General features: G+C 44.9%; 1 protein-coding gene across 5 annotated transcripts in view; it reads right to left on the reverse strand.

Annotated features, from left to right (window-relative positions):
* Nucleotides 1–2573: 2573 nt before the first annotated feature.
* Nucleotides 2574–12176, reverse strand: part of KLHL29 (kelch like family member 29) — a 315206-nt gene continuing 305603 nt past the window's right edge. For 3 of the 5 annotated variants that reach the window (XM_047852392.1, XM_047852391.1, XM_047852394.1), the window contains 3 exons: nucleotides 11943–12136; nucleotides 11439–11583; nucleotides 7260–9387 (listed from right to left, as the gene is read on the reverse strand). In XM_047852392.1, the coding sequence (XP_047708348.1) occupies nucleotides 9204–9387; nucleotides 11439–11583; nucleotides 11943–12136 (523 nt within the window). In that variant the 3' untranslated portion in view covers nucleotides 7260–9203. Of the gene's footprint in view, nucleotides 2586–7259; nucleotides 9388–11438; nucleotides 11584–11942; nucleotides 12137–12176 lie in introns of those variants that run through there. The other 2 variants (XM_047852393.1, XR_007150831.1) reach the window with 2 other exon arrangements.

A 12176-nucleotide genomic window follows, 5' to 3' on the forward strand; every position in this document is an offset into this window, starting at 1 on the left:
TTTGGTCCCTGTGTTGTTCAGTTTAGACTCTGTCCCTAGTAGCTTTGTCTCTATGGGGTGTGGTCCCGAAAGGGGGCTTTGGCATATTGTTTTTGAGGATTCACAAGGCTCACGTGTGCACAGAACCTTGCCCTCACCTGAGGACTGCAAGTCTTCTAGGCTCAGGTGCCCTTAGTTCTGCCCCCAGCTCTCCAGTGAATGCCTGTGGGCGTTCTTAATTCCATTAGATGCCCATGGTTCTCCTCTTCACATATGGACCACCGTCTCACAGATGTTAGTGGTTTGATCCTACCCACTTGGGATTGGGGGTTCCAGAGATTCCTTGTTACTTAGTTTTATTTTAGATGTTATTCATGACTCTGTGAATTTTTCATTGTGGTTTCTCTGTTGTCAATGGGCTATTCAGGAAGATTTAAAAAAAACTGTACTGCCTTTGTTACCATCCTCCACCTCAGTTGTTTTTTTGCAAAGGGATGCTCTTCTGCCAAGAGAGAGGGATTCTTTTTTTTTTTTTTTTTTTTTTTTTTTACTGTTTATTTTTAAGAGAGACAGAGTGTGAGCAGGACAGATAGAGAGAGAGGGAGACACAGAATCTGAAGCAGGCTCCAGGCTCTGAGCTGTCAGCACAGAGACTGATGCAGGGCTCGAACTCACAGACCACGAGATCATGACCTAAGCTGAAGTTGGACGTTTAACCTACTGAGCCACCCTGTGCCCCAAGAGTGAGGGGTTCTAATTAGGAAACAAGGGGGACAGTGAAGGTCTGCAGTAGTCGCTGGTGGAAATAGGAAGGAGCCTCAGGAACAATGAGAAAAAGGTGTGGGCACCATGTATGAGTCATGGCACTAGCCTATGTAAATGTGGGTTTTTATCTCCTTGTAGTATTACCCCAAATAAAGCCTCAGAGGAGGCTGATAGTTAGATTGGGATTACAGTTAGGATTGTAGTTTTGCCTTGTTGGTCTGATTGAAGGACCAGAATGTTAGGTCCTTGAGATAACTTTTGGAAGAGGCATTCCATTCCTGGGTATGAATGGACATGAAACCAGGGTAACCAGAGTAGGACTGCTAACTTGGGAGACAATGGAAAGAATCTAGGAACTGAACATCTGTAATGAAACTAAAGAGCAAATATAGAAGGGGAACCATGTGAATGTGCTAGACGGAGAATTTTGTCAGAGCTAGAGTTTAAAATGTCTTAGGTAGAACAGATACAGGTTTAAAAAAAGGGTCCAGTGTCAGGTGCAGCTTCAAAAATTTCATCCTTGTAGGTTATCAAACGCTCTGGAATTTCCAGTTTCTCAACAAATGGTAAATCAGTAGGCATTACTCTTTGAGAGCGACATGTAAAACCACAGGCTTAAAAAAACTTGTGGAACTATTAATAAAAAACACATGAATAATCTGAATCATGTGTCTGTGTCTATCTACACAGAGCTTAGAGCTTTCCTAACGTTCTCATTATGGCAACAAAGCAAAGTTAATTTTGATGTGAGATAGCATTATTTCTAAACAGTGCATACAGTTACTTTGCTTATAGCATAAAGTTCCTTGGGAAAGTGTTGGAAATTAATTACAAATTTCTATTTTAGCATTTTCATGAGTGCAAAGTAGTTTAACAAGACTTCACAACAGAATATCCCTTTAAAAAGAAATGTGACAATCTACAAGTAACATTGTACTTATTATATTACTGAAATGTATTTGTGGTGGGAAGTCTCAAATTACTTCACATATTTAAAGGAAACCTCAGTAAGCTGTCAGTTCTGTAGTTTACCACGGTTTAATAAGGACATTTCTTTAATAAGATTATGTTTAAAATGGAGTTGGTAGCAAAGAAAGGAGTAATTGCCTATCACACTATAAAAAATCAGTTTCACATCTTTGGAATATTTCTTTACACTAATTTCCACATTGTTTGAACTTAAATGTATATACACAGAATAAAAAAAGCAAAAGATCATCAAAAAGCACTTTTTTTCTCCCAGATGCTGAAATTTTATACTGGAATTAGATGAAAATTTATCTCACTGTTACCACAAATGTTAATCTAGACACAAATATTAAATCATATTTTTGTTTTATTAGTTTTAATGAGAATAGTGGAATTAGAAAATTTCAGTGTTGTTTGAACAAGTGGTTTCTCTGTTCCCTGATCTCTGATAGATACAGTCCCCTTGTTGAGAGGATTGTCATGTTGTTCAAAATAAATAAATTAATAAAGTACAAAATGCCTGAGAATCTTTTCCAGGAATTGTCAGGTCATGCATTTGCAACTATCACTGAATATAGTGGGTTGGGTATTTTAGTTGTGTAGAGTGGTTAAAGTGTAACTGTTTATTTTGGTCTTTAAAAAAAAAGTTTTTTTAATTATTTTTGAGAGAGAGCACGAGTTGGGGAGGGGCAGAGAGAGAGGGAGACACAGAATCTGAAGCAGGTTCTAGGCTCTGAGCTGTGGGCACAGAGCCGGATGCAGGGCTTTAACTCACGGACCGTGAGATCATGACTTGGGCTGAAGTTGTCTGCTTAACTAACTGATCCACCCAGGCACCCCTATTTCAGTCTTTGTATACAGTATAAGAGATGCTGAGATCTTTTTGGCACTTAGAAAATTGTAGTGAAACATATTTTGCTGTATTCAGAAAAAGGATTTGTTGACTTCAAAGAATACTGATCTGCTAACATACAAAAATTTATCAACTTAAGAAACATTTTGAGAATTCTAAATCAGAATTTGCTTCTGAATCTTTCACAATATTACCTTTACTTGCTCTTGTGCTTCTCTCAAAGATGAGGGTCAGATGTATTGACTCCAGAATCCCATGTGACTATTTGAGCTTATATCATAATTTTCGAAGAGAAGTTTTCTAGGGCATGGGGGGCAATTTGTTGCCACATAAGTTTGGAAAACATTGCCTGTGTATCCATTGTAGTAAAATTGGAATGAATGTTAGTCTGTTTTTGACCCTGAAAAGTACTATAGTAGAAGCCTGTTTAACCTTGCTTTACCTAGCATTTCCCAAATTTATTTAATCTCAAAATCTTGAACAGTATACAAAAGTTTATAGCAGCATAATTCTTAATGGTTAAAATGTGGAAGCAACTCAAACATCTATCAACTAATGAATGGATAAACATTAAAAACAATTTTTTTAAAAGTAACCTCTCTGCCCAATGTAGGACTTGAACTCATGACCCTGAGATCAAGAGTCACATGCTCTACCAACTGAGCTGGCCAGGTGCCCCCAGATGTATCTGTTTTTATGTATATCCACTTAATATACCTGTTCAGTGGAGTATTGGCCATAAAAAGGAATGATCTACACTACAACATACGTGAATCTGGAGAACACTACGCTGAGTGAAAGAAGCCAGAGACAAGAGACCACGTATTGTATGATTCCATCTATATGACGTGTCCATAATAGGCAAATTCCTAAGAACAGAAAGTAGATTAGTGGTAACCATGCACTGGCAGTGGGGAAAGTGGAGAGTGACTACTAGTGGATTCAGGTTTCTTTTTGCAATGATGAAAATGTTCTCCAGTTGAGTAGGGGTGATGGTAGCTCAACTCTGCATATACTAAAAGCCACTGGATTGTATACTTTAAAAGGATGAGTTTTACTGTATGTGAATTATATGTCAATAAAGTTGTTATTTAAAAAGAACCGGAAGAAAGAGGCTATAGCAACGACTAAGGCAAGAAGTCATGAGGGCTTAAAAATAAGGCAGTGGCAATGGAGAGGTACTGGAGAGTGGAGGGGTGAAATGTAGAGTCTCAAAGACTGACTTTTACCTGCAGGGATGCAAAGTCCCCAGGCTGAAGCCCTAAGCAGAAAGGCTGATGGATCCCATGGTGCACAGGTTTGCACTAGCAGTGGCTAGTTTCACCAAGAATGAAGGAGTTCTATACACATGGTAAATAAAAATGCTTTAACAAAAGCTGTTGCTTCTTTAGTCATCTATAGACAACAGGGATGGCCAAAACATTATGCAGAATCATAGCCTTGCCTTTATAGTTTTCATAACTCAAAACATTTTTCTTGCTGCCAGTAGAGTTTGAGTAATCTGTCACTACTCATCAGGGTGAAGTGCCCTGTGGGGGAAGGTAAGAGGGTATGGCCCTTGCCTGCTGAGAACATAGTCTTATCGACCTAGTATGATCTACTCAAAGGCTGTCCTCATCTTTCACGAGGAAAGACACTCAAGAGATCTGCCAAATGTTAGAGGATAACAGAGCACGTGGATTATAAATTTGGGAAGGTAAACACAGGTTCTTGGATGGTCTCATTTTTGCCATCACGTGATAAAGGCAGGCTCTTAGAGTCGGCTCCACATTTCAGACCCTTGACCCAGGTGGGAGAACAGTTGAACCTACTTCTTGGATGCCAAGGTCATGATATGCCCTTTGTAGCTGAGGATGGTGCAGCCTAAGTACGAATGCTGTTCCTCCCTTTCCTTTCCTCTCTCAGGTCCTGGGTTGTGGTCAGCAAGAACATTAGGAACCCCTTGAGAGTTTATTGCAGAGTGAAGGCTCACAGGAGTTTCAAATGAGGCAGCAGTGGATGGTCTGATACCTGCTTTCAGGGGGCTCTTTCCTTCCCCCAAAACCATTTCCTGAGCGGACATTCTCGCAAGGCGTAGGGAAATTTGCTTCTCAAGAGGGCCATGTCTAACACAGAGCGGCATGTCTATCGTATTAACAGAATTCCTTTTCTTAGTACAGATTTTGGAGATGGCTTGGGGAAAAGGAAGGAGCCTTAGTCTTAGAGTCATAGGAGCTATGTAAGTCCAGGCAGCCTTGACGAGGCCATGTGATGTAGCACAGGCTGTCTGGAGTTTCACCGAGTGGGGTTTGAATGCCAATGTGCCTTAGACCGGACTCTGTTTCACGTCTGGAGCCTGTGGAGCAGGGATAGCCACCTGCAGGATTGTTAGGAGGAATAGATATGATAATGTATGGAGAGTACTTGGGGTGTGGCAGAACTGTTAGTGCATTCAGGTCGCTTTTCTAAGATTTATTTCCTCTTGAAGAGTGAAGATGATGCCCTATGATGTTTAGGGTAGTTGAGAGAATAAAATAATGTATGCAGTTATGCTACACAAATATAGTATTGAGATTAGAGAAGCCCTTCACAAGGATCTTGGTAACCCATTCCAGATTTTTAGCACTCATCCATTCATCCTTACGTCGAACTAGAATGTTTCCTTCTTTATTACTGTCCTTTTTTTTTTCTTGACCTTCCAAGAATGTGAAGTTCATTTGCTTCATGAAAATCTTCATGCCCTGAAAGATATAATCCCTTCACTCCTAGCCTTTAGGTTTGAAAAAACCAATCTTGATTATTACTGGCAATTTTCTTATCTGTAATTACTTGTTTCTTTATTCTAAACTCTAACTTTTCCATTGCTTATGGTGGCCAAAACAGGAAATAATCGAGAATTTCTCAGACTAAAATATGGGGGAAAGATTACTTTCTGTCCCCGGTTCCCCATTAAAATATCTATATCTGTATCTTTATTATAAAAGTAACATCTCTTTATATACATTTTGGAAAAGAGAGAAGGAAAACAGCCCATAATTGCATCAGTACAACTAATAGTTTCATGACTGCACATCTGGCTATTTTTATATACATATTTTATGTATCTTTATAGCTTATATATCTTTGTACATATCTTACATAATCACAGTCATGTACAAATATGAATCTTACAGTGTGGTTTATAATGCTGCTTGTCTTTGGTGGCTATCTTGTAGAATTGTAAGGATTCAATGCGCTAAGTGCTTAGCACAGTGTCTGGCATAAAGTTAGTGTCAGTAGGTGGGAGGTAGTTATTGTAGGACATTTCCTGATGGATGCACAGAAGTGGATTTACTGGGTCAGATACTTTTTAGGCTCTTGATACATGCCACCTGCCACATTGCTTTCTAGAAGCCATTTCAGTTCATAGAACCCTTGGCACTAGTGAGTTTCACTGCTCCTTATCAGCATTTAGAGCTCTCCCAGCACCTCTCCCCCTTTTATTTTTAGATTAGGGAAGCTAATTTAGTAGGTGAAAATGGTACCTCATTGTCTAAGTTTCATTCTTTGATAACTACCAACCTGTCTTATATTTACTATTAATGTTTCCTCTTGTAAGGTCGATGATCTGTTAAACAATTGGAATCACTTAATGTTTTCTTATTGAACTATATAGACTCATCAGTAAAGATATTAATCCCTTGTCATATGGATTGCAAATATTTTTCCCAACTGTTTCCTTATTTTGGCTATGATTTTTTTAAATTTGCGCGTGCACATACACACACACACACGCGCGCACACACACACATACACACACACACACACACACACACACACACACACACACACACAATGCGGTCCATCTCTTCTGTGCCTGAGTCTTGCCAGGTCTGATGGTAGTACCTTGAGTTCAACAGGGGAGACTCCTCCCATAGTTACATGGGCTTCTAACAACATGTGTCTTTTTTTTTTTTCTTTTACACATATCTTTTATGGTAAGAGTAAACAGACTCTTCATAGGCGCAGAGAACACGTTTTCCTTGATATAGGGAAATTAAGTAGAGAGGGAAGGAGCTCACTAGACTATCGCTTGGTTTTTATAACAGGTTATAATTTCAGCTCTTCGTGACTGGAATCTTCTACACGTTTTCCGTCTTTTCCTCTAGGACTGGTGTTTCTGAAGATACCATTGCAGATACCTATTTGGCAAGTGTGTGTTCTACCAATATAGGCCCTACCCGAGCTCTGAAGAACTCCCACTACCACCTACCCTCATCCACCTTCTTCACATGTTTTCTCGCAAGAAGATGCCAGGTCTTCGTGAGATCTGGGGGTTAAGGGCATGGGGCTCTTTGCCTGGGTGAAATGCTGGTGAATCTACCTTCTCCTACTACTCTGTTCAACTTCCTTCCCTGCAAGAGAGTGAGCAGTCATCCCTTGCCCCCGGGGAAGCCTCGTGTGGATATCCTTAGTAGAGCAGAGTCGGTCTGCGGGTTCCCTTGCCAAGGAGTCCTGTCCTTTCTAATCATCAAGACCTGTACTAAAGGCTCCGAGAGAGCCCAGACAGCTGATGTGTGAGAGCAGGAGCAGGCCTGCATGGACTTCCTCATCACTGTGGCCATCAATGCACACAAAGGCATTCCACTGGCTTCTGAGTCTAGATCTATAAATATATTTATTATAATATAACAAGAACTTAACAATAAACATATACTATGTACAATACCATTACAGAGAACCCTGTTTTGTATCATTCACAGAAATAGCCAGTGTTGCTCCAGTGTGATAGATGAGGAGAGAAGCGGAATTTCAATGTCGTCTGTGTTGAGTCTCGCTGACCACTAACGCCTCCTTTGGAGGCAGACGCACGCCAACGCTAACATCGGCCCTGCCCCAGGCAGTTAGAGATTTGTGCTCCGGTCCTTGGGTTCACACTTGCACCCTGTTTGACGTAAATACTTTAAATGACATACAACGTATGTAGTTTTGTGCTTATTACTTTTTAAAAGAATAAATAATAGTAAAAACTGCATAAACGAAGCTCGGTATCTTGTCCAAGTGGGAGCCACACTTGCAGTGCTAGAAGTTGATGCCCGACATTAGAACTGGAATTTTGTGTCATCAAATACCGAAAGATGGAAAGCACGTCCTGTCCTGTCCTTTTCTCCTTAGAAATGGTTTTTATTATGAAATGACGGCAAGTTGACTTCCCAGATATAAAAATGGCGAATGCGTATTTGGTACCAACTTCAACTAAACAAGCGCAGTGGTGGCGGCTTTCTTCTTGCCCTGGAATGGAAACTGGTCACCGCGTGAGGTTTGAGGGTCTGAGGACTGGCAGGAAGGCCTTTCTCTCATGAGCCACGGTGTGACCTCCCTCCTGGCTCCCCTTTCTCTGGTTAAAATGCTACAGGAGGAGTGATTCTGCTCATGCCCCTCAGGCCGTGGCTGTCATGGCTCGTCTACGAAGGCTGTCCCTATCCTGAGAGCTCTTGTGGCAGGTGCCTTAATATATAGCTATAAATATCAAAAATAGTCTCCTGTGCTTTGTAGACATTTATTCTCCCTCCCTCCCTTCCTCCCTTCCTACCCGGCCTGGGTCCTCAGCTTGACCTCATGGAGGGAGCTGGACTGGTGTCATGAGCCAGAACTGGTTTCCTTCTAGAACAGAATCTTCCTTGACAATGCCTCCATGAGGCACAGCTCTTAATGGGGCTGTCTGGGAGTTACATTTTTTAAAAAATAAAACGGGGGTATTTACCCCCACCCAGGAGAGATCCTCTATTCTGCACGTAGAAAAAATTAGAGCAAATGCCCCACTCTGGCACTACCTGCGAAGAGCTTTGGGAATTCCTGCATTATCCCTCTCATGGCCTCCTCCTTCTCTCAGTACTTAAAAATAGCCTTTTTGTTTATCAAGAAAATGCCTTGGAAATCTAAATAATTCATATCGGACAAGAGAAAGCTAGCACGGTCACCTGTCCTCCAGCAAAAACATGGTAGAGAAACCCGTGAAGGACAAAGGTTCTCCCAGCTGTCCCTAGGCTGCTCCCTGCGCTGTGGCTCCAGCCACATCTGGCTCTGCACGGGCGGCTGGACTCGTCCTCAGCCCAGCAGGGACCAGCAGGGACCTCCCAGGCCTTGTGCAGCACAGTATTGTCCCTTATCTTCTCTCGGCCACTGAAAAGTGTAGATTGGTTAAAAACAAAAGTAGGAATCAAAGTGATAAGGACACTTTGATCTTATTCCAAGAGAGCCTGACACCTAATATTGTCATAGGATAACTGATCTATGGTTGTGTAGGGATCAAGCTTGCTCTGCAGGAAGGAAAAATCAGCTTCTCTCTCCCAGTTGAAAAAATATGTGAAACTCTATTGCACCGGGCAGAGTGAGCGCCTCCGTTCAGAGCAAGTGCCTTTGCAGGAGCCCCCCCCAGCCCTCGGCCCAGCTCCTCGGATGGTTGTGGTTCCTGCTGCTCGGAGCGCTATGCCCCCGCTTCCCCCAAAGGCGAGGATGATTTTCTACATTCAATGTAGAGAGTATTCAAAATGTTTAGCGCAGTGATTTCTTCGATTGTGTCTATCGGCCTCTTATTGGTGTTGCTGAACATTGATCACCGTGAGTAGCATCTGCCTCACCCGACTTGTCCAGACTCGACGTGGGCTTTCTGCCGATGTCAGCCGCTTTGAATATATTTCTTTATCACAACGCAGCCGTGTCTGAACACAGGGCAGGGCATGTGGGGGAGTAGGGTCCACGTGTTGGTCGCGGGCTCATAGGCTTCCATGTTGCCCAGGGCAGGCCCCTCACTGCTAACAATGCCGCCAGTTGCATAAATCTTGCCATCAAGCACCACGGCGCTGTTGGGGAAAGTGGGGGGGGGGGGGGGGGAATTAGCCATTTAGCTTCCACCTTGGACCTGGAGATGGATTCTTAATACCCTGTCCTGGTGCAAGCTGCCTCTCCCACCTTGTGCAAGACTCTCTGCCCTGTGACCCAAGCTGGTATAAGAAAAACACCTTTCCTGTAAGGCCCGTCTACAGGATGGGTAGCGTGCTCACACGACCCTCCGTGTTGTGGGTGACACGTATGGTGGGCATCCCAGGACCTGCCAGACAGCCTAAAGACAGCTAGGAGAACAGCCATGATTGTGTACGGCCCTCGAATCAGTTCTCCGAGTGTCTGCTGAGCAGCTTGTCTTGTCCACACAGAGACTTCGTACTGCTCAAATCGGGATGAGAACATGCATCTGCATGATAGCAGACAGGATAATTAGGAGCTAAGCCATAGCTGAACATTGACTACTTGACTAAGAAATTCGCCCTTGCCAAGGCGCTCATAGCCAGAGCTTCCTGCCATGATTGCCTAACGCGAGTGACCCGATGCTGCTGCCCACCCACGACCGCGAGGGCCGGTGCGCCCTCTGTAGGGTTGTTACCACGGCAGCCTGGGCCGGCTTCCTGTAAGAGGCTATGCTGCCTTGGTGCTGTTGCCTCAGTCAGCTGTTCCCATTGTGAGAACACCACATTCTGCTCCAGTCTGCACGTACTACTGTCTTACTGTGTGGTTCAGCCACCCTGTCACATGTGCAGCTGTGTCCGCATTCCCAGCCCTGCTTTCTCCCTCCTTTCAGCTGCTGGCCATGTGTTCTTGACTGTTCCCTGAAGCTGAACAGATACCCTTTCAAAGTCTCCACCTCTTTCTGAAGTTCTGAGCCTGGGACAGAACATGTCAGTCCAGACATCTTACCTGAAATTTCCAGCCTTACCCCCTGTGGTTCCTTGCCACCTGGGCCCCTCACATTTCTCCCCTTTGTGGCCCATCTTTACCCTGCTTCTCTTGCAATATCCAGGTTATAGCTCCTCACAGGCATTAAGTCTTTCTGTGCCCACTTTTGGTCTCAGATGAGGCACAGGCATCCTCCCCATAAGCCGTGCTCAAATTCCAGTTGTCTTTATTTCCGACAGTGTGGTCAGAGTGGCCTTGTGCACTGCCACCATTTGGAGAAAGGCTCAAGAACTGTCGAATCTCCAAGCTAATAGGAACTTAGCAGTTCTCTCGTCCAACCTCCTGTTTCATAAATAGGAGAACTTCCCTAGAGAGTGGAAGTCACTTGTCCAAGGTCATCTGACACATTAGTTGTCGGTTACAACTTTTCTAGCTTTGCTACACCAGCACTGAGGATTTGGTGATTACCTCTGCATGGGCACAAGATATCTTCGGGAAAGATCTGCTATGGAAATGTTGAAAATGGGGTTTCTGAGACCCCTTTTCATACCTTGTTCCTCTTAGCCCAGGAAAGGATGGGGCTATAAGATTAGGCTCTGCTGTCTCACTGCCCAAGTTAATTAATTTTTCTGGGCCATGGGGCCAGGCAGATTGGGAACCAAGCACACTCTGACGGTGACCCCTCTCTTCCTGTGGGGGCTGGGCCGTGTGGGTTTCTGCCCAGTCAGCTGTGCCTTGTACAGCTCCCTGGTTCAGAGCATTCCTTGAAAAGCCCCTTGTCCCATGTAGGGAATCGCACGGCTCTGGCCTGGCACCGCCTCCTGTCTGTGATGGATGTCCCAGGTGGTCCTGGGGGAGAGCTGTCTTCATAGCACCCAGGAGGTGTGGCCTCGAGGGACATGGGGCTGGTGCCTGTAGGAAGCCCTCCATTTCTGGCTTTGAGATGGGTCAGCTGGAGCCACAGGGTTGGGCCTGTGGGCCATGGGCTGCCCTTGGGTGCTTCCCACTCTGCCCTGGCACTAACATCCATACCTGTGGTTGGAGGGGGCTGCCTCTATGGGCTTGGGAATTGCTTTGGTCATCGAATGGTGGGCAATCGCTGTTGTGCTCAAACCTCTCCCGTCGTCTCTCCCTCCCTGCCCTCCGCCTCCCCAACCCTAGCCGAGTTACTGCCGCCCCTCACCTGCAGAACTGGCGAGAGTGATTCATGTTTGGGCCTGCCTTAATGTTCCCTTTCTCAGGGTCGTAGATGGTGGTGGCTCTGGCATAAGCCCCGCCCAGGATGAAAACGAAGCCGTTGAGGGTGACGGCGGGAGCGTACTTGTTGTCTGTGAGAAGAGCAGGGCTGGCAGGTCAGGGCATCTCTTCTTGGCCTCTCCCTCCCCACCCTTTCCTTTGCCAGCAGGCCCTCCAGAGGAAGGGCTCTGGAAGGACTTCCAGTGTCGCTGGTTAACCCCAGGACAAGGCCCGGGGCCAGCAGGCATCTGGCACACGGACTAGCTCACCCTCTGTCCAGGTAGTGGGATCAACAGCTACACCTGGGCTGGGGGTTTGCCTCCCCCTCCCAGCCCCCAGCCATGGGTCTGCAGCCTTAGCTCGACCTCTGGGCTTAAGATATTGAGACAAATAAAACAGTGAGGTGGGGATGCTGCACTGGCCCCAGACTGAGGAGAAAGCTGGTTCTTACCAATCATTGGGGACTCGATAAAGCTCCATGTGTTGGTCTGTGGAACGTAAGACTGTAGGACGCCTGCGGCTCTACCTGCCTCGTTCACACCACCAAACACGTAGATCTTGCCGCCACACACTGTGGCTGCTGCGGAGTGCACGGCCTTGGGCAGAGGGGCCACAGCCTCCCATTGATTGGTAATGGTATCGTACCTGTCGAGAGAGGAGAAAAAGAGCCCCATGTCAAAGATGG

The sequence above is a fragment of the Prionailurus viverrinus genome, chromosome A3 (genome assembly GCF_022837055.1).
Source record: "Prionailurus viverrinus isolate Anna chromosome A3, UM_Priviv_1.0, whole genome shotgun sequence".
Taxonomy (NCBI): domain Eukaryota; kingdom Metazoa; phylum Chordata; class Mammalia; order Carnivora; family Felidae; genus Prionailurus; species Prionailurus viverrinus.